General features: G+C 33.3%; 1 protein-coding gene across 6 annotated transcripts in view; it reads right to left on the minus strand.

Moving 5' to 3' along the window:
• Fam135a (family with sequence similarity 135 member A) overlaps positions 1–24,000 on the minus strand; it is a 108,450-nt gene that overhangs the window by 53,780 nt on the left and 30,670 nt on the right. For all 6 annotated transcript variants that reach the window (XM_026391327.2, XM_077801726.1, XM_026391326.2 and 3 more), the window contains 5 exons: positions 9,109–9,248; positions 8,879–8,949; positions 7,224–7,397; positions 3,480–3,606; positions 2,462–2,615 (listed from right to left, as the gene is read on the minus strand). In XM_026391327.2, the coding sequence (XP_026247112.2) occupies positions 2,462–2,615; positions 3,480–3,606; positions 7,224–7,397; positions 8,879–8,949; positions 9,109–9,248 (666 nt within the window). The remainder of the gene's footprint in view (positions 1–2,461; positions 2,616–3,479; positions 3,607–7,223; positions 7,398–8,878; positions 8,950–9,108; positions 9,249–24,000) is intronic.

Genomic DNA, 24,000 nt, shown 5'->3' on the forward strand with positions numbered 1-24,000 from the left:
AAGACCCTAATAATTTTATTCTATTTCTACTATTAAATTATCTAAAACCAACTGGGTTTACTTTAGAATTTTATTATCTGATAAAATAATTAAGTAAGTTATTTGGAATACAGTTTACATTCATTTAGTAACTGGCTCCTGAAATTAAATTTAAGGGCTTTTAAAATTATGATTTCCTATATTACACAAATAAGCCCAAAGTTATATAACAAAAGCCATCCTTACCTGAAGGAAAATTAAAAATATTAATTTTTAATGAATTATCATGCTGAAGTTATATTAATAGAATACTAATAAAGTGCTACCACTGTCTATGCTATTTGAAATAAGGCTCTGATTTTAAAATGTTTTTGCTTAATTACTAATTATATATTTTACCAATAAAATAATTTGTTAGAAATATTTTTCCCTAGGTTAAAAATGTGATTCATGCATTTTTTCATTTGTAAATATTAAATGTTACATCAACTTGAATATTACATGCAGACGGACATCTTTACAAAGGCATTTATAGGCTTATCTCATATTAAAACTACAAGAAGCCTTGCTTTGTCAGGTAAGTTTTTCCTGCCCATCCCAATGCTGAGCTGATTTCTTATTATAGTTGCTATGAAAGGAGAGGGAAAAGAAGTCAAAGTTTTTTGAATACAGAGACTATACTTTCCTCAGCACCTTACACAGAGACTGACACAGTAAGTGCTAATAAAAAGCCCAAGGGAATTACACTGATAGGAGGTGTTATTCCTAGAGCAACTTCACACCCCCTGCCTTTTGGGTGTCTTCACCTTTCCTTTCTGACTTATGCACCATATCAGATTTTTTTTCAATCTCCTTACTTACAAATGAAAACCACTTTGTATTGATAGATGCAAAGTGAGAAAATGAGAGAAATAGTTCCAAATGTATTTGCTTAAGCACAATGATAATGCCTCCTTGAATTTAATTACAGTATTCTTTTATAGTATTTGACACTATATTCTTCTAAGAAAATGGTTTTGAGTTTTAATTTTACAAAATTAAAAAAATTTAAACATAATTTTTCCATTAATTGAGGATAAAGAAAAGACTAAATTAGCTCTACTGTATAAATGATTTCTTCATTCTTGAAAGAAAACATTTAAACAATTTATATTTGAGGCAGGAGTCTTATAAGGAATTTTTGTAAAAGAAATAGGAAAGTCAAAGTACATGAAATAGCAAGGAAAAAAGAGTATTTCAGAGACTAAGATCAAAAGGTTATCTTTTCCACACTACTAGTTTTGTTCTGAGGAAGAATACATGGTCAAAAAAGAATAAACACATTTTCCTTTTGCTTGTGTATCTGTGTAGATTACTGAATCAAGCATTCTGAACACTTAATACCTGTGCCTAGTAAAGTGAAGAATGTGTGAAAGGAACTGATTAATAGAATTAATTAAATCACTAGAGTAATCCCTTGATAGTCAATGGTACAATTTCCAGCATTTTCTGAGGGCTGAATTAAAGTGGGGTAAGTACTGATCCTTGCAACTGTTTTGTAACAATTAAAAAAATAGCCTAATTAGTTTCAAACCCATGAACTAGTTTTAGTAATAGTGATGCATCAATATTTTTAATAATGCATCAATATTGTTAAAATTTGAGATCCTAGAGGAAAAAAGAAATATATAAATAATATAGATTTAAGTAAAATTTTAAAAACAATTTCAATTATATAATGATAAAATAATTCTGAAGAGATATTTGTGCCTTTTATGAGCTAGTATTTGAAAATAAAAGCTTATAAAAGTACCATAGAAAGTCTGAAAAAAACTTATTTGCCAATCCCAGTACTTTATCTTCTGTAAAAGGATGTATATAAAAGCATTTTGGGAACTACAAATATTATATAAAATCAATGCAATATGATTTTTATTATGTACTATAACATATATGTAGACACCACTCAGACTAAAACTGAAGCTTGATTATTTTTAAATGATTTAAGTAATTTTCAAAATGTTTGTTAAAATACAGAGTAATGCTCTTATTTCCTAAAGTAACATAAAAGGAATAGAGATCTGAGCTAACTTAAAATCAAATGCATATGAAAATATTCCAAGTACCCACAATCTGCTTAGACTGTTATATATTTGGAATTCACCTTCCAATGATTTTACGGATAATTATTTTACTTTCTAGTATAATTTCTGATTACATTTTAAAGAGCATTACATTGGCATATGATTTTAAAAAATCTATCAAAAGACTCATTTCAAATAAACTAATTGAGAAGTTATTTCTCAATATTATAACAAAGAATTTTATATTGCAAAAAGTAACTAACAAGGGTTGAAAAAGATGGAATTGAGAGAGAAGTAAAAATGAAGCACACAAATAGTATAGTTTTAGTATAGAAAAACTAAGGCAAAGCTCTTAACCGGCAAAAAAGAGTAAAAGAATGATTTGAACTGTAGGACAGGTCTAGCTACTTTTAACATACCCAGTTCTAGTTTCTGACAAGAGGGAATCTCTTCTGTTACCGTAATGAAGTAGCTGTGCAATCCCTTGAAGGCTAGCAGCAAAGTGGCACAAAGTGTATAATGAAAACGATAGGCATGATGTAGGAAGGACTCTGCAATGATGAAGCTACAACCCTAAACAAAGAACAAATTTGGAAAACAAAATATTAGTAATCAATAATCTAAATATATTCCACTTGAAACTTGGAAAAGATATACTAAGCATTTGCTAACCACAGTTACTATAAAACACATAAGAAATTCAACAGTATCTTAGAGTTGTTCATAAAAGTAAACACAATAAAATGTGACTATAGTAATTTCAATTAGAGTGAATTTTTTTTTTTTTAAACAGTCCTGGGAACTTAACTCGGAAGTGCTCTCCCACTAATCTTCATCCCAAACCCTTATTTAAAACAATTTTTGAGATAGGGTCTCATTAAGTTGCCAAGGCTAACACTGAATTTCTTGCCTCAGCCTCCTGAGCATCTGGGATTGCAAGCATGTACCAACACACAATGTTACAGTGGATTTTTATAAACAAGCAGATTACATTATCATTTTTGGTAAAAGGAAATTCATATTAGGACTGAGGGACAGACACTCTGCATTTACAGTGAAAGTCCTTCTTCCTTTTATAGTAATGGCTATACTTGTACTACTCTAAGTTGGGTCTCAATTTGGACACTGTTCTTTCAATCTCCTTTGGAAGATTCAACCGGTTCTGTTAAAGGGACCGAGAACTGATAGTCACAATCTTAAAAGTTTAACTGGTTTTTAAAGATCTTTTTGTTCACTAAATTTGGTAAAATTTGAAAATATTAGGTTAGTTTTCATTCTAGATAACTGGAACTAACCAATTTGTTACAATTATATTTAATTAGATATCTAAGTTACTGAGACCAAATAATTAACAAAGGAAATATCATATTCACAGATAAAATAGTTAAAAATAAAATGAGAGGAAACAGAAGGTTTATAAATATATACAATTCTTACATCTGGTGATAACTGTTTTGTGTAGTTAATACCAAAGACCACACTTTCAAGAGTTGGAATCACAGAATCTTTGTTTTGTGCTGGTGCATTTCTATTTAACCAAGTAGTCTTCACAGGGCGAGGAAAGCTGAAGGAATAAGCATTACATTATTATTGTCTTAATAGTCTACTTTAGTGTAATTTAGTTATTTACAAAAGAAATATTAAAGAAATAGAAAAGCAAAGGTTTTGTAAGATTATAAGTTTTAAAGTATGTTAAAATTAATTTTCCTTTAAAAATCTGAAAAATTTGAAAAAATACAATGAATATAAAAAAATAAGGCTAGATATTTGATAGCTGTCTATCATTAGGCTTCAGGAAGTCTCAAAGGATACTAAAGATAAAACAGGGTAGAATCCTAGAGTAGCTAAATGGCAAATGAGAGACAAATTTTAATTTGCAAATATTGACCTGTCAGAGCTAGTAATGCAGTTTTAAAAGTTACAATCAAATATGGATGCTCTTTACATCTATATCACCAGCTCCTATGTAATAGCTTCCATGAAAAGCAAAGGTTTTGTAAGATTGTTAAGTTCTAAAGTATTTTAAAATTTATTTTCCTTTAAAAATCTGAAAAATTATGAAAAAATACAATGAATATTAAAAAAAACTAAGGCTAGATATTTGATAACTGTCTATCTTTGGGCTTCAGGAAGTCTGAAAGCATACTAAAGATAAAATAGGATAGGATCCTATAGTAGCTCAATGGCAAATGACAATCAAATTTTAATTTGGAAATATTGATCTGTCAGAACTAGTTACGCAGTTTTAAACACTAACAATTAAATATGGATGCTATTTACAAAAATAAAGAGTTCCCACTTAAATGTAAAAAATAAAAAATTACTAACGCTACCTAATAACCCGTTTCAGAAAAAAAAAGATGGTTCTTTCCTTTAATTCTCATTACTAAAATGCTTTGAACTTTATTAAGATAATTTTCTTAAGAGTTTCAAAGCACCACTTCTATCAAATAGTAAATAAACTACTTCTGTTAGTACTAACATTACCATTAGTATTCCATAAATTCCATAGAAGTAAGACACATTTGTGTCTACAAAAACGAGATTCAGAAAACTATAACAATATATAAATATCATTTACAATTATATTTGAGATAAAGTAAGCCAAAAGTATTTGAACTGTTTGGTAGTTTTGCAAAAGGAAAAAGAAAAAATAAATCAGTTTTGCCATAGTAAAGAGTAGCCTTTGTCTGCAAAATTAATTTGCTTTGCAAAAATAAATAACCTATAATCCTGCTCAAAAGAGAGCTGTAAGTCAGTAAACTCTACTTGCTACAATGTTTTTCAGAAGAATCATAAAGGTACTTTTAAAAATTCAAATATAAGATAGCAGTAATGTTAAAAAACAAAGAAATGTTACACCCTTTTACTTTACATAATTAATGTAAGGTTTATAGTTCATTAACCATAGAAATTATTTTAAAATAAAAAATTATGTAAAAATAAATAACATTTTAAGAAGATAATTTACAAATTAATTTTTTCTAATCTGTTTAGTGGATTAAAAAACCATGTATAATAAACTTCAAGAAAAACTTGCTGAAACATCTATAGCAAAAAATGTTACCTTTACACATGACCCCTTTACCAGCACACCACCAGCAAAAGCTTTTTCTTACCCTTTCTTTGTGTCCCTTTTCCATCTTCTCACTTATAGGCAAAGACAGGCAGGGGAAAATGCTGCTGCTTTCAAGGCAAAGTTCTAGCAGCAAGAGAGTAGACCTAAGGGTCCGTGGCAAGTAGTAGAAGCATAGTATCCTAAGCTGTTATAAGCACCTTTTTTTTTCTTTCCCAGTTATTAATCAGAGCTGACAGTTAAGCCTCTAGGCTTCTAATTGTGAGCCAAAAATGTCTTCTTCCAGGAAGAGCTACCTGCTTCTCCTATTAGTATGCTGCATTGCCAGGGGAAGCACACTTTTAACCACCAAGGATTAGTGGGGTGACTATCAGTATTTAATTAGGGTCTTAAAAAGCAACATTAAGAATATGAGCTATTGAGCTAAATTTTGAATTGTTTGTATATTTTTCAGGAGAAAAACTAAGCTAGTTTTATAAAGATAGTCTTGGAAGTTTCTTTTTTTTTTTAAGTTACTCAATTTAATGAGGGACTTCTACTGAAACTACAAAAACGAGATTCAGAAAACTATAGCAATATATTTATAAACTTAGGGCAGTAAAACCTGGCATGTAATTCATATAAAAGTAATATTTTTATATTACTTCACTTGTAGTTTACAGAAACCACTTTCTTGTCAAAGAAGTTTCAGTTAAAATGTTATTACACACTAATCTATTCTGGAACAATTTCCAAATTTTTTTGAAGTTTATAATAAAGTTAATTATAACAAACACCTTCCTGCTTAAAAAGCTGTAGCAACTGAGCACAGCTTCTCAAAGGCCTAAAAGGTAAGACAAAGATAGTAAAGCAATCATTTACAGAGCTTATTACAGAACATGAAGGCAAAGCAAATCAGAATAGTCTTATTCTTGACTCTATACCCCAAAAAGAGATATGTGAAAATTATCTTCATGTAAGAGAAGAGGGAACAATTTAATGGAAAATATTCTCAATTATGGGTTTTAAAACAATGTAGAGATATTCCATAAGAGGTTATTACTTGTAGTTAGTATGTTAAATTGTGTTGGCTTCCATAAATTCTGAGGCTAATTCTACAAATTGACCGACTTAGCTTTCTGATAAATGAACTTACCATGGTATCCCTTAAGCATCATTCCTAATATAGCTGTCAGAATCAGATTTGTGTCACAGAGGGTAGATAGTTCAAAAACCAAATCCATCTGAGGTCTTTTCATAGAAATAACTGACTTGAAGTGTCCATCAATTGCCCATACTACAAGGATGCTGTTTAACTGTATGAATTGAAGGGCTTGAATTGTATATAGCAAAAGACAATTTGTCTTCCCACAGAAGTGGTCAGAAAAAATTATTACCACAGATTTATTATGATCCAGAAAAATTTTATATCTTCACACTAAACTGTATGATATAGTTTAAAAGTCTAGGTAAAAATCCATAAAGTTGGTTAATGACTTAGAAAGCAATAATTACTGTACACTATTAGCATTAAGAAGACAAAATTAGCCCATCCAGAAAAGAAACAAAGAAAACTAAGAAAAAATTTATACATTTTCCCAGAAAAGAAGTAATAACAGTATAGTATTGGATAAAAAAACAAGTATAGACTAAACAATGTTATATGGTTATTTCCGGATTGCATTCCTTCATTTAATCAACTCATTTGGGATTGACAAAAGATTGTTCTATATTTCTATAAGAAAAAATATCATCAACCTAATGGTCCCATACTCTTTAAATTTTATCATTTTATCATGTTTGTATAAAATGAAAGTTGTTTTTTTTTTTCTCTTTCTTTTTTGGTATCAGGGATTGAAATCAGGGACACTTACCAATGAGTCACATCTATAGCCTTTTTTATTTTTTATTTTGAGACAAGGTCTCACCAAGTTGCTTAGGGCCTTGCTAAGTTGCTGAAGCTGGCTTTGAACTTGTGATCTTCCTGCCTCAGCCTCCTGAGCCACTGGTATAAGTATTTCTTACTAGTTATGAATTTAAAATCTTTTTCCATTATCTTTATCAAAATATATGTTTTCTTATAAAAATGAAAGATATTACTAAGATAGGGTATTGGTTAAAATTACCTTATTAGTGGCTGGTGTAGTGCAACCAACGATGCATGGACTATAACAGACACAACAGAAAGGTGGAAATAATCAAACATAACATTAATATGATGATGAAGTCCTCTGTAGAGGTTGAAGTGCAGCTTTAATGTTCGGCTACTTATTAGTTGTAAGGCGTTCAGATCACTTGCCCTATAAAAAGCAACACAATTGCATTTAAATCTTTAGGAAAACAATGTTTAGTTAAGGCTAACATTTTGTATGGTAAACTAAAACTACGAAAATCATATGCTAAATTACTTTTTTTTTTTTTCTTTTACAGTGCTGGGGATCAAATCCAGGGCCTCACGTACACCAGACAAGTGCTCTACCACTGAACCATATCCCAGCCCCTGCTTAATTACTTTTTAAAAATTCAGAATGAGAGACATGTTAGAAACATCAAATTTGTATCAAGCAACAATATGAAACATATCAAGAAAGTAGCCAGATTTTACTTGCACTTCTCTATTAGTCCATGATATAGGCTATAATTATCCTCTATTAAAATGAGTCCTTTTTAAAACTGCAGGAATTAATCTCATCTTAAGTATATTTTACTCCATAGGGAATACTGCTTATTAACAGACTGCAGTATAACATAGGTTAAAATCTAGTATAAAAATCCAAAATGATACTTCAAATTATTTTTACTTTATTAAATGCTGCTAAAAATGGCAAGTCTTTATTATTTATAAAATATTTTTATTATATTTAGTCTATCGCTACATTTATGCATATAAAATATAAAACTATGTCATAAAAATTATATCCAAATTATACCTTTTAAAAATACACACATTATAACTACTTACAGCTAATAAACTACCTATACTTATTTGGCTTACCCCACTTAAAGAATTCTGACTTTGTTAAACAAACAAAGTAACCTTACAAAACTCTTTTAATGAACAAGAGGAGCAGTAGTTAATGAAATAAAACATTCTTACTGCTCTATGATAATGAAAAGGAAACCTAAAGGAGTCCTTTCAACAATATGACTATGCAGTCTTACATACAGCCTGAATTTATCTACAATTTTGAAGAAGTAGTTCTAAAACTTCATTTAAAACGGAGGGGGGAAAGGCCTCCAAAAAGAAAATGGTTAAATAGATCTCTGAGTCTTGTTTTAAATGATTAGAAGCACAATTTGTGCCTAAAATATATATTTAGATGTCGAGGTATATGGGCAAGTTCAGGGTATCCAGCCCTAAAACTTCCTCCAGGACAGAAACAATGGTCAAGCCTAAGAGTCATCAGTCTTGATAATTTTCAGAGTATCAACAAAGGCACACCTAAAGAAGGCATAACTCATACCACCAAGAAATATTTGCCTATGAAATAGTGGATAATACTGCAGTTATATTTAAATGCCTCATGGTAGTGGTATTATGTCAGCTGTATAATTTCTAGAGTCTTATATCTTCATCTTATCTGATTTTGCTATCTGGAGTTGAAGGAATCAGCCTGAACACAAAAGAGTAATTCTAATCACTCTCAGGAGACTCTCCCAGAAAATAGAAGTATTTCAAAATAAACAAGAAAGGATAGGCTGAATTCTGAAAAGAAAATGGGGAATCTAACATATAACAGAATAAGAACCTACACAATTTTTAACTGACTAGTATACTTACGAATAATCTCCCTCTGTGAAGTGTAGATCCAAGGATAATAGAAAACTCATTTCCTCAAGGGTTTCTTCGATCTAAAGGGAAATTACGAAATACTTTATGAATATTTAGAAAGTTAGAAATATATCTTAGAAAGTTAGAAATATACATTAATATTGACACTAAAATAGTAAGAAATATGCTTTAAGGTCTTAAAAAAATATGTATCTAAATATAAATGAAGAGATGTTTACCTTTTTTTCATCCAACAACATTTTGACTTTGAAGAGCATAACATCATTTAAAACGACCTCTTCATTTTTGTACAGAATTTGAAATGTTTTACTGCAAATCAAAGAATCATGAACTGAAGCCGGAAAGGCTAAAGTCATACCTAAAACAGATAAGATATGTGATTGATAGATAAAAGACAAAATACAATAGTATAAGTACTATTCTTTTAAATTACTGTAACCTTGATTACTCCATTATAACTTTACATAGAACTACTAGAGAATTTCTTAAAGCTCACTAATTTCTGTGATCAAAACAAATAAATACATTATAATCATTATAAAACTGTCTTATGACTAGACCTGATCTGAAAAGATAAATGAGGCAATAATTCGCACTTCAATTAGACTTTCACCCATTTAGTTGCTTTTATCAGGAGCATAAATGACTTCTGCTTTGCTAAATTCAATGGAAAATTCTTAACCATCACTTACTTGACTTAAACTCAGCATGTAACAGTTATATATTCTCTCATTCTTGAAGTACTTCTCTAATTTGGCCTTCTGGACAACTAATTCATAGGATAATCCTTTTTACTCTTTTTTGCTAGCTCCCCGCCCCTTCATCAAGAAGCAGCATAGCAGCAGTCATTAAGAACACAGAATTTAGACGTAAAATCTGGCTCTGTCCCTTACTAGACCTGTGATCTTTGTAAATTATGTTCTTTTCTCCATGCCTCACATCAAATTCTTCAGCAAACTCCATTGGCTCTACCAATAAAACATTCAGTATTTGTTGAGTAAGAATGCTAGAAACACTCAAACATAAAAAACTACCTTTGGAAATGTTCTAAATGGAATTCTAACATCAGATAAAAAATGATTCTAAATTCCTATGGAATGATTAACAATAATCTTCAGTGAAAACTGCTTAACTGATAGCAATGAATCTTTTAAAAAAGTCATATCACTGATTTACAGATAGTAAACATTTTAATTTATTCTCAAACCAACAGCAAGGGCAATAGACATAAAAATTCCTTTTAGTCATGTATTCACTTATCTAATTAGCAAATATTTCTGGAATAACTATGTGCCAGGTACTTTCTAGGTGTTAGGGATACATAATAAAATGAAAGAAATAAAAATCTCATCAGGTGTGGTGGCACATGCCTGTAATCCCAGGGGCTCAGGAGGCTAAGGCAGGAGGATCACAAGTTCAAAGCCAGCCTCAGCAAAAGCAAGGCATTAAAAAACTCAATGAGTCCCTGTCTCTAAATAAAATTAAAAACAGAGCTGGGGATGTGGCTCAGTGGCCAAGTGCCCCTGAGTTCAATCCCTGGTACCAAAAAATTAAAAAGAAATATAAATTTCTGATCTCATAAAGCTTATATTCTAATGGGGAAGGGGAATAGAGAATTTTTAAAAAATCAGTAAATAATACAATATGAAAGTAATAACTACTATGGAGAAAAAAGAGAGAACAAAGAAGGATGAGTAAGATAGGCATTTTGAACAGAAAAGTCAGGCAATGTTTTCTTAAGAAAACATTGTTCAGCAGAGAACAGAATAGATTCTTTCCCCTATTGCATGCTGCTCCTTCTTCAATCCTGCTGAAGAGGTTTATTCTCTGGAGAGGATAATACAGAAGCCTTCTGAACTCAAAGTCACCTGGCAAAACTCGGAGCACAATTATACGAGTATAGGCATATTATATGCTAAATGCAAATATTCCCAGATTTTTTTCCTCTATTGTGCTCCTAAAAAGCTGGTAGCTATATTCTTCTTCTCCAGTGAAAACTGATAGGAGATAGACAAGAGCCTTCTCTGACAATTTAAGAACTTTCAAGAACTTATCCTATATGCAACCAAACTAACAAGCTAGCCTACCACAGTTTCATAAATGTTGACAGAAGAAATAAGACTCTTGGTCAAAAGACAGAAATATTTTATAATTCTTGAAAAGCAAGCAATATGAACTTTTTGTTTATATCAGTTCACCTTATGCCCACTCCTGCAAGACCTAAGAGAATGACATGCAGGCAGACCAAGGTGGGTATTATGCATGCAATGGGCTTCTGGCCACAACTAAGGAACTCTAATTTTAGGAAACTTCTATCGTTTATAAGTAGTTAGAAGAAAACCCGTCTAAACTTTGCACCAGAGGTCAATAATATCATTATTTTTACTGGACAGTGAAAAGTTTACCCTATGCTGTAGAATAAGATACTATAATTTCCAAAGATGTGTGCTACAAAAGCTTACTTTTGTTATTCTGTATTACAGACTTTTTAGTATTTCTGCTTACAAAATGTAAGAAACATGGAAACGCTACAAAATTTTCAACAATGTACAAGGTAAAATTTTAGCTTAATAGTTTTTTTTTAAATTTTGTTTTTAGTTGTAGACGCACACAATATGGTGAGGATCAAACTCAGTGCCTCACACATGCTAAGCAAACATTTTACCACTGAGCCACAATCCCAGACCTTCTTAATAGTTCTTGACAAGGGAACTTTGAACAATAATGAAAAATAGACGGTGACATCAAAGATTATTTATCAAATGACTTGTCATCTCTCCAAAGTGAAGATCAAAGAGACAAGTCCCATGTATATTCTCAAAAATCAGTCCCCGTTTCAACTGAGGCCTATCAGACATTTGAAGAAAGACTGGATTAGGTGTGCCTTAAAAGATAGATATGTTAAAGTCTGTCATCTGATTCATCTCTGCTGCCACCTAAGGACAAATTAAAAACTTGAACAGATTCTTTTCAGTACTAGGATTGTTGGAGGGTGCCCTAATAAGATTGCTGTATATTGCCTTACATCATCTTTTCATTGCCTTACAGGGTATCTTTTCTACTTTGTTATGCTGCTGAGAGTTGGAGGAAGGTAAGTTTTGATTTAATATTTTGGATATCCAATACTTTATCATATTATAGCCTTGCTGGAAGCCCCTAATGTGGTGAACTCTACATTTTTGATATTATCAATGAACTTCCTCAAAGGGAATCTTAAAACCTTTTTGATATATAGTATACTATAACCCAGAAACTGTTCAGCTTTCTTATTCTGGGAACCCATTATGGTTTAGATGTGAAGTGTCCCCCAAAAGCTCATGTGTGAGAAAATGCAAGAAGGTTTAGCAGAGAAACAATTGGGCAATAAGAATCTTGATCCAATCAGTGAATCAATCACCCTGATGGGATTAACTGAGTGGTGGATGAAGGTGGGTAGGGTGCGGCTAGAAGATGTAGGTCCCTGAGGGCATGCCTTTGTGGTATTATTTTGTATCTGGTGAGTGGAGCCCCCTTTTTGCTTCTGATCATCATGTGAGCCACTTCCTTTTGTCACGATGTTTTGCCTCACCTTGAGCCCCAAGGAATGGAGCTAGCTGGCTATGGACTGAGACCTCTGAAACCATGAGCCCCCAGATAAACTTTTCCTCCTACGTCTTTTAGTCATAGCAATGAAAAAGCTGACTAAAACAGAGCCTTTTAAAAATAGCAGTAGTATTTCAGCTTTCTTACACAACTGGGTTTGTGCTTGCTATTCAGTTTTGCTACACTCAACCAGGTATTTCCTTGGGATACATTCATAAGTGATAAAATTATAGAGAAAGCAAAAGGATTATTAACAAGAAAGACAGGATGAGCATTCTGAAAGTCAGGAGGATTTGAAGATACTGGTAGTAAATTTCTTAAAGCGTTGAATCCCTGGGTATTCATTATTTTTTTTAATTGTTATTATATAATTTCAAGATGTATAACACAGTTCACAATAAAAACTACTGTGTCATGCATTATTATAAGTTAAACAGAGTGAATTCAACTAAATCAAACAAATTATTTTATGTGACCTCATATAATTCCACAAACTATACCTATATCAAGTGTTAAGAGAGGATAGAATGCTACACAAACAGAAATGAACTTTGTGGAGTGAGAAGAGGCTGCTGACAATATAGTTTTTGAATTGAAATGCTATGAAAAAGAGTAAAATAAAGATAAAAAGAACATTTCAGGAAGAAGGAAGAGAAGTTTCCTCTCCCCAGTCCTGTTCTACCTCTGAGCTACATCACCAATCCTTTTATTTTATTTTTGAGATGGGGTGTCCCTAAGTTGCACAGGTGGGGCTTGAACTTGCCAATATCTTGCTTCAGCCTCACCCATAGCTAGGATTATAAGCGTAAGCCAATGTATCTGAAAAGAACAGATATTTCTTGAAAGCAAGGTACATGTCTCACATATTTCTTACTTCATATAGTATTATGAACGTGATTAGCACTTACGTATATATTGAAATTAGAATCCAACAGTGCAAAATATTATGAGGTTCCTCAAAAAACTAAAAATAGAACCACATAAGACCCAGAAATTCTACTTCTGGGTATTTATGCCAAAGAATTAGAAACAGGGTCAAGCCCAGCTCCCAGACCCACCCACACAGGCCTGTGCAGAGCCCAGGTGCACAGTGGGCTGGGTCCACCCCTTTCTAGGAAGGGAAGACACTTGCCAGAGCCTAGCCTCTGGTTGAGGATCACACTCTGACCAGTGGACTACCACAGGAGCCGAGATCCAGTCCAGACCTCCCATTCCTGCCCACGCAGATTCCAGGCTCTCAGTAGGCCCAGTTAACCCCTCCCCTGGCAGGGCAGATACTCTCCAGAGCCTAGCCTCTGGTGCAGGACTGCTCCTTCCAACCAGCAGACTACCACTGGAGGGTCAAGCCCAGCGGCCCAGATCAACCCACTCCAACTATGCAGGTCCCAGATCCAGGATGCAGTAGCATCCATTGAAGGACAACAGCAGGGTCTGGAAGCCAACATCAAGGTGAGGTACAGACACTCTGCATGGGTATTATAAGAACTTAGGGAAGAAACTGTAATATCTCAGATTCACACAGCAAGAAAGGAAGACACATACACAACATGAAAAAACAAGGGAAAAAAGTGCCCCAAACAAACCAGGATACTATAATAACAGAACCTACAGACAGTGAAGTTGATGAAATGTCAGAGAAGGAGTTCAGAAGGTTCATAATTAAAATGATGTGTGAATTAAAGAATGACCTAAATGAGCAAATACAAGCAAAGATTGATCACTCCAACAATGAAACAAGAGAGCAAATACAGGTAGAAAAAGATAACATCGAGAGAGAGAGAGACCCTGAAAAAAAAAAAAACCAGTCATAAATCCTTGAAATGAAGGAAACAATAAATCAAATAAAAAAACTCAATAGAAAGCATAACCAACAGACTAGATCACTTGGAAGAAAGAACGTCAGCTAATGAAGACAAAGTAAACAATCTGGAAAATAAAGTTGATCACACGGTGAAGAAAGTTAGAAACCATGAATTATGAGACAGCATCAAAAGACCAATCTAAGAGTTATTGGGAAAGAGGAAGGCACAGAGTTTCAAACCAAAGGACTGCATAATCTCTTCAATGAGATAATATCAGAAAATTTCCCAAGCCTAAAGAACAAATAGGAAAATTAAATACAAGTGGCTTACAGGACACCAAATGTACAAAATTACAACAGATCTACACCAAGGCGCATTATAATGAAAATGCCTAGCATACAGAATAAGAATAGAATCTTAAAAGCCACAAGAGAGAAGAATCACATATAGGGGGAGACCAACTCGTATCTCATCCGATTTTTCAATCCAGAGACCTCAAAGCCTGGAGATCATGGAACAACATATACCAAGCTCTGAAAGAAAATGGAAGCCAACCAATAATATTATATCCAACAAAACAAAGTTTTAGATTTGATGATGAAATAAAAACCTTCCATGATAAATAAAAGTTAAAAGAATTTACAACTAGAAAGCCTGCACTACAGAACAAGAAGAGGAAATAAAAAACAATGATGAAATCAGCAGAGGGAGGGATTACACTTTTAAAGGAAAATCTAAGCAGAGGAGAAACCAAGTCACATTAAATACCAAAAATAAACAGAAATGGCTGGGAATATGAATCATGTCTCAATAACACCCCTGGATGTTAATGGCCTAAACTCACGAGTCAAAAGACATAGACTAGCAGATTGGATTAAAAAAAAAAAAGACCCAACAATATGCTGCCTCCAAGAGACTAATCTCACAGAAAAAGACATTCATAGACTGAAAGTGAAGGGTTGGGAAAAATCATACCACTCACATGGACTGCAGAAGCAAGCAGGGGTTTCCATCCTCATATCAAATAAAGTAGACTTCAAACTAAAGTCAATCAAAAAGGATAAAGAAGGACACTACATACTGCTCAAGGGAACCATACACCTACAAGACTTAACAATTATAAATATATATGCCCCAAACAAAGGAGAAGCTATGTTCATCAAACAACCTCTTCTCAAGTTCAAGAGTGAAACAGACCACAACCCAATTTTGGGTGACTTTAACACACCTCTTTCTAGATAGGTCTTTCAAACAAAAGGTGAATAAAGAACTATAGAACTCAATAATACAATCAATAACTTAGACTTAACTGACATATGTAGAATATTCCAATATTCAATGAGAGAATATGCTTTTTTTCTCAGCAGCATATGGATTCTTCTCTAAAAAGACCATATAATATGACACAAAGCAACTCTTAGCAAACATAAAAAAGTAGAGATATTACCCTGCATTTATCAGATCATAATGGAATGAAATTAGAAATCAGTGATAAAATAAGAAATAAAATCCACTCCAACACCTAGAGACCAAAAAATATACTACTGAATCAACAATGGGTTACAGAAGACATCAAGGAGGAGATTAAAAAGTTTTTAGAGGTGAACGAGAACTCAAATACAACATATCAAAATCTCTGGGACACTACGAAAGCAGTTCTAAGAGGAAAGTTCATTGCATGGAGTTCATTCCTTTAAAAGCAGTAAAAGTCAACAAATAAATGACTTAACATTACATCTGAAAGCCCTAGAAAAAGAAGAACAAATGTACACCAAAAGCAGCAGAAGACACGAAATAATTAAAATCAGAGCTGAAATCAATGAAATTGAAAAAAAGAAACAATTGAAAAAACTGACAGAACAAAAAGTTGGTTCTTTGAAAAAATAAATAAAATCGACAGACCCTTAGCCATGCTAATAAAGAAGAGAGAAAAATCAAATCACTAACATATGTGATGAAAAAGGAAATATCACAACAGACACTACAGAAATACAGAAGATAATTAGAAATTATTTTAAAAACCCGTACTCCAATAAAATAGAAAATATCGAAGGCATTGACAAATTTCTATAGTCATGTAATTTGCCCAAATTGAATCAGGATGATATACAAAATTTAAAAGACCAATTTCAAGTGATGAAATAGCAGACACCATCAAAAGTCTACCAACCAAGATAAGAACCATATGATCATCTCAATAGATGCAGAAAAAGCATTTGACAAAATACAGCACCCTTTCATGTTCAAAACACTAGAAAAACTAGGGATTACAGGAACATATCTCAACATCATAAAAGTTATCTATGCTAAGCCCCAGGCCAACATCATTCTAAATGGAGAAAAATTGAAGGCATTCTCTCTAAAAACTGGAACAAGACAGGGATGCCCTCTTTCACCACTTCTATTTAGCATAGTTATTGAAACACTGGCCAGAGCAATTAGACAAAAGAAATTAAAGGGATACACAGAGGAAAAGAAGAAGTCAAATTGGCACTATTTGCTGATGATATGATTCTATACCTAGAAGACCTTAAAAGTTCCACCAGAAAACTTCTAGAACTAGTAAATGAATTCAGCAAAGTTGCAGGATATAAAATCAACACCCATAATCAAAGGCATTTCTGTATATCAGTCACAAATCCTCAGAAAGGGAAACGAGGAAAACTACCCCATTCTCAATAGCCTCAAAAAAATTCAAAAAAACAAAAAACAAAACAAAACAAAAAAACCTTGGGAATCAATTTAATGAAAGACGTGAAAGATCTATATAATGAAAATTACAGAACCCTAAAGAAAGAAATCAAGAAAACCTTACAAGATGAAAAGATCTACCTTCCTCTTGGATAGGCAGAATTAATATCATCAAAATGACTATACTTCCAAAAGCACTATACAGATATAATGCAATTCCGATCAAAATTCCAATGACATTCCTCATAGAAATAGAAAAAGTAATCATGAAATTCATCTGGAAAAATAAGAGACCCAGAATAGCTAAAGCAATCCTTAGCAGGAAGAGGAAAGCAGGTGGCATCACTATACCAGAACTTAAACTATACTACAGAGCAATAGTAACAAAAACAGCATGGTATTGTCACCAAAAGAGACTGGTAGACCAATGGTACAGAACAGAGGACACAGAGACTAACCCACAAAACTACAATTATCTTATATTAGACAAAGGTGGCAAGAACTGCACTGGAGAAAAGATAGCCTCTTTAACAAATGGTGCTGGGAAAACTGGAAATCCATATACAACAAAATGAAATTAAACCCCTATCTCTCACCACGCACAAAACTCAACTCAAAATGGACCAAAGATTTAGAAACATTTAGACACAGAGATTTAGACACAGAGACCCTGTGTCTAATACAAGAAAATGTAGGCCTTAATCTCCATCTTCCTAATAAGACTCCTGTGGTGCAAGAATTAAAATCAAGAATCAATAAATGGGATGGATTCAAACTAAAATATTTCTTTTCAGCAAAAGAAACAATCTGTGAGGTAAATAGAGAGCCTACATCTTGGGAGCAAATCTTTACCCCTCACACATCAGATAAACCACTAATCTCTAGAGTATATAATGAACTCAAAAAGCTAAACACTAAAAAATAAATAAATAAATAACATAACATAACCCAATCAATAAATGGGCTAAGGAACTGAAGAGACACTTCTCTGAAGATGATGTACAATCAATCAATCAACAAATACATGAAAAAGTGTTCATCATCACTAGCAATTAGAGAAATGCAAATCAAAACCACTCTAAGATTTCACCTCACTCCAGTCAGAATGGCAGCTATTATGCATACAAACAACAATAAGTGCTGGCGAGGATGTGGGGGAAAAGGTACATTCATACACTGCTGGTGGGACTGCAAATTGGTACAGCTAATATGGAAAGCAGTATGGAGATTTCTTAGAAAATTAGGAATGGAACCACCTTTTGACCCAGCTATCCCTCTCCTTGGTCAATACCCAAAAGACTTAAAAACAGCATGCTACAGGGACATAGCCACATTAATGTTTATAGCAGCACAATTCACAATAGCTAAACTGGAACCAACCTAGATGTCCTTCAGTAGATGAATGGATAAAAAAAATGTGGCACATATACACAATGGAATATTACTCAGCAATAAGAAAATAAAATCATGGCATTTCCATGTAAATGGATGGAATTAGAGAGGATAATGCTAAGTGAAGTTAGCCAATCCCCAAAAACCAAATGACAAGAATTTTCTCTGATTTAAGGAGGCTGATTCATAGTTGGATAGGGTGCAGGAGCATGGGAGGAATAGACGAACTCTAGATAGGGCAGAGGGGTTAGAGGGAAAGGGAAGGGGCATGGGGTTATTAATGATGGTGGAATGTGATGATCATTATTATCCAAAGTGCAGGTATGAAGACACAAATTGGTGTGAATATACTATGTATAAAACCAGAGATATGAAAAATCATGCTCTATATGTGTAATAAGAATTGTAATGCATTCCGCTGTCATATACAAATTTAAAAAAGATTTTTAATATTTTAGTATCTCAAAGAGGTATTTGTACTCCCATGTTCATTCAAGCATCTGTACAATAGTCAAGAGGTGTAAATAATCTAAATGCCTACCTATAGATGAATGAAGAAAATGTGATACACACACACACACATAACCCCGCACACAAATAAAGGAAACCCTGTCTTATGCTATAATGTGGATGAATCGTAAGAACATTATACTAAGGGAAAAAAGCCAATTAAAAAAGGACAAATACTGGAATTTGAAGCAGTCAAACACATAGAGGCAGAAAGCAGAATGGTTGTTGCCAGGGGCTGAGGGAGGGGGAAATAGAGAGTTGTTATTCAGTGGTACAGAGTTTCAGTTACATAAGACAAAAAAGTTCTAGAGTCTACTATATAATAATGTGTGTATAATTAACAATACTGTGCTATATACTTAAAATTTAAGAGAACAGAGTTTGTTATGTGCTTTTTAACCACAATAATAATAACAATAATAAAGAATGCATGCTTGACTCTCTTTATAATGCTAATGCATCATAGGAATTTATTTAGAGAAAAGTCCTGAGGTTTTGGAACTACAGAAAATAGCAATTTTCCTGATACTGTGTACTCAGTGATGTGATGGTCAGCTATCATAGCTGACTTGATCACAGGCATTTAATTTACCCTAATTTTCAGGCCCACCTCTCATTTCCCATAATCCGATATATCTGCCTGACTTTAAGCCTGAAACTTCTCAGAACTGAAGGGGGGGGGGGATTTGTCCCAAAAGGTAGTTCAGCTTCCACTTGTTTTCTATACTTCAAAACTTTACTGAAACATTTTTGCCATTCCTTTTTAAAAAAAAGTTTTAGTTTTAATTGGTACATAATAATTATACATTGATAGAGTACAATCTGATATTTTAATACATGTATGCATTATATATAATCAAATCTGGGTACTCAGCATTTCTGCCACCTTAAACATTTATGGTTCCTTTTGGTGAAGTACTCAAAATCTTCCCTTGTAGCTATTTTGAAATACACATTATTATCAACTATAGTTACCCTACTGTGCAATAGAACACCAGAACTTATCATTCTTATCTATCTATACCTTGTACCTATTAACCAATCTTTCCTTATTCCCCTCTCCAGCATGTGGCAATCATTATTTTTTTGTTTTTTCTATGCTAGAAGGTTTTATTTTATTTTTATAATTTCTCTGGCTAGTACTTCTAATACAATTTTGAATAGAAAAATAAGAATTTCTTGTCTTGTTCCCAGATTTACACACAAAAGGATTAAGTCTTTTCATCAATAAGTTAGAACATTAAGTTTTTCATGCGTGTCTTTTAGCAGGTCTCCGAAGGTCTCTTCAATTAGTTGTTTTATTTTCCTTTATTTCTTAAATTATGAATGGGTATTTGATTTGTCATATTTTAAAAAATTAATTTTAAATCATTGTTTTAATTGTACACATTTATGGGGTACAGTGTGATAATTCAATGGATGTTTATAATACATAATAATCAAATCAGAATAATTAGTGTTGATAATCATGATTCTCTAGTTCTGTTGTACTTCTACATTGTTATTACCAAAGGGTCTTAGAAAAAACACCCAAATCTGTGTGTACTCAATTTATTGTTTTGAGTTTAAAACTCTCCTTTTTAAAAATATTTGATAGATGATAATCCTCCATGAAGTTAGGAACCATATTTGTCTTTATATTGCTTTAACTTAGGAATAAGTGCTATGTCTCACATATAACAGGTACTCATGTACTGAATAAATTACCTTTCATCTAACTTCTTAATTTAGTGCCCTACTTCCTTGTTCAAATAACTATTTTCATTTTGCCTATCAATTATCTGCTAACCCAAACACTCAGAGCTACAATTTTAGAGACAGCATCATTGGAAGTCTATAAATACACCCATTTATATTTTATTTCTATCACTATCTTTCTGCATTTCCATTTTCCTTTGTTAAATAGTTAGCATTGGTATTTCTTGTTTATTTTGTGAAAAGGAAGCATTCATTCAAACATAATTAAGTCTAAAGTATTAGTAACTAGGAGATATTAACATAAATAAGAACAATGCCTGTTTTCAGAGTTCCCAGTCTCGTTTGGATAGGAACATTCAAGCAAATAATTTCAGTACAATGTGATAATCTCTTAACTGCCTATTTCAGAAAACCAAAGCAAATGGCAATGTAATTATCATCATCTCTTTAAGCCAGTAAAAAGATAAAGACAATGACAGAATGAAGCTCTTGAATCTGAGGAAAGCAAAATAGAGACTTATAATGCCAAAGATTAAAGTTTCATAATCCATGCAAAGTTTACTGAAAGATAAAACCTTACAACTTGAGACAAAACTAATGGCTGTTTAGATTATTTGGTTACTGATAATGGTAATAGATTAGCGACATAATATGAATTGTATCCAGTTAACTATTTGTTTGCACTTTATTTCCATATTGTTCTTTAATGTGCTTGATATTTGATTGTTGTAGAATTACATTTCTGAGAAAAATTTCATAACATGGTAAGAGCAAAAAGAAGTTTACAGAAAGTATAATAATCACACAGCAGAGGAAACTTTTAGCTGCCTTAGGGGAGTTATTTGTGGTTTAAAAAAAGAAGTAATAAGGAGGGGAGAGCCTATAAACTATATGAAGTAAGTTAGAACCCATCATATTTGAAAACTAGAAGTGGTTCCATAGAATCCACAGGGAGAATCTTGGGAAATAAAATTACATAGGTATCGTAGAGTTAATCATGAAAAATCTTAAGAATTCAGTAGAACTATCCCAACATGTTAGTGGCTCTCAAAAGAGGGCCCTGAAGCCGGGCACAGTGGCACATGCCTGTAATTCCAGGAGCTCAGAAGGCTGATGCAGAAAGATTGTAAACCTCAGCAATTTCGTGAGACCCTGTCTCAAAAAAGAAAAAGAATGCCCTCAAAAGTTGGTTCTTAGACAAAGTTCAAGGAGAAAATAGGGAAGAAAGATATGATTCTGTCTGCAGCAGTTCAAAATATCTGCACCTTTAGTACAAGTGGCCAAATAACCATTGCTAAGACAAAGCAACAAGACAACCTTATTTGTTACAATCCTCATATGAACTATGGATTTTGTTTGAGCCATTTAAGGCAGGGAAGCTGCTTTTCTGGGAACTCCTGGGTGAAATTCCCCAGTTGGAGAAAGACCAAAACATGCTGGCACCCTGCCTTAGCTCACAGCCCTAGGTTCAAAAGCAACTGCCCAGAGATGGGCATAACTTGCCAAGCTCCATACAAATTGTTTTCCCCACTCTCATAATATTTTCCTGAAGAAGCTCCTTCCCGAGTCCCTTTGGGTGTTCCACTATAAATAAAGCATTCATGGGCTTTTCTCTGTTATGATCAGATCTATCAGGTCTCTTCCACTACATCAGAATTGCAAGTCTAAATCCACAGTTTTCTCAATAACAAAATAACTAACGCTGGGGATGTGGTTCAAGCGGTAGCGTGCTGGCCTGGCATGCGCGGGGCGCTGGGTTCGATCCTCAGAACCACATACAAATAAAATAAAGATGTTGTGTCCACCGAAAACTAAAAAATAAATATTAGAAATTTCTCTCTCTCTCTCTCCTAAAAAAAAATAACTAGACATTCCATGTCTTTTTAGAAACTTAAGATCATCCTTCTTTATGTTGGTTATTCATTTCGATTTAATGAAAGTTTTCCCTCTATGCTCCCACAAAAATGCAAATGTTGTTTACTTCTTTTCAACCATTGGAGTCCTTTTATTTGGTACTGGGAATTGAACCCTGGGGCCCTCAACTGCTGAGAGCCACAGCCGAGTCTGTATGGCCCCTGGAATTTTGCCAACAGTATTGATTGACAGGCAAGGCATTAATATCCGCCTCTGCCGCTACTTTTGAGTTCTCGCGCTATTTTTAGTTCTCACGGGATTCCCCGGGAGTTCCCATTGGTTGTCGAAGTGCAGGAGGAGGGATTTCCCGGGGAGATATTTCCGGCGGGGAGTTCCTGCAGGAGCCTCCTGGCTTTTCGGGAAGATTCCCCAGGAGCGTGTGTGAGGTTTTTTTTCTTGCAGTAAAAAAATAAAGTCTGTTCTTGCTTCAGTGGCTCGTGATTTGTGCCCAGCCAGACTGCGGCACTCACCACTGAGCCACATCCCCAGCCTGTTTTTGTATTTTGTTTATAGACAGGGTCTCACTGAGTTGCCGAGGTTGGCTTTGAACTTGTGATCCTCATGCCTCAGCCTCTTGAACCCCTGGGATGACAGGTGTGCAACACCACTTCCAGCCAACATTTGGAATCTTAATGAAGAGTTACAAACAGGATACGAAATAGGAAAAGTCTGAAAGGTGGGGAGATAGAAATTTTGAAAAAAAGAAGATTTCTTATATATTTATTAAAAATGAGGGGTCTCTCAGCATTGCTAAAATAGGACACAGAGCTTAAAATGTATATTTTAAATTACAGAGATGGTCAGAGAAAGGAAGTAACATCTCTTTTAAAAGGTAGACGGTGAAGAAGAGAGGAAGTAGTATAAATAAGATAAACTGACTTTTCTCTCAATGAAGCCTATTAACAATGTCTATATAGAGGTAACCATCAGAACTAGAGAAATAGTTAAAAGTTATTGCATTTAGAGAATAAATTAGGGTTTTCTATAGCTTTCTAGATTAAGAGATCTTTTAACCATTTGCCTATAATTAGATAAAAAATATTTTCCGAAGATGGAAAAATTGAAAAGCGGACAAAACAAAATACATTTAATTTTAAAACATAATTCATACTAGAAATCAGAAGTTATTCTTTGAACATTTTATGGAAACTGTACATATCATTTCAAACTGAATGAGCGTCTTACAACCAGCAATCCTTCTCTGTTGTCAAAGTCCATGAAAGCTTTCTTATTAATCAATTTCAAAAGCCCTATAAATTCTCATTGTCTTTCATAACTGTCATTTTCAATGATATCAGTTATTTCCTGATCCAAATCTCTCACTGTTATCAAAATCTTGTGTTGGAAATAATTTAAACCTATAGCAAAAAGCTGTGAAACAGCATGTAATTCCTACTGCAACTCACAGGTAGAAAACAATATTATTTCTTCTTTTTCCTAAGAGTTCCAGAAATATTTAGAAGGTAAAGGAACTATGATAAAATACATTATTTATGGAAAAACATTGAGATGAAAAGTATA

The sequence above is a fragment of the Urocitellus parryii genome, chromosome 8 (assembly GCF_045843805.1).
Source record: "Urocitellus parryii isolate mUroPar1 chromosome 8, mUroPar1.hap1, whole genome shotgun sequence".
In the NCBI taxonomy this organism is placed as follows: Eukaryota; Metazoa; Chordata; class Mammalia; order Rodentia; family Sciuridae; genus Urocitellus; species Urocitellus parryii.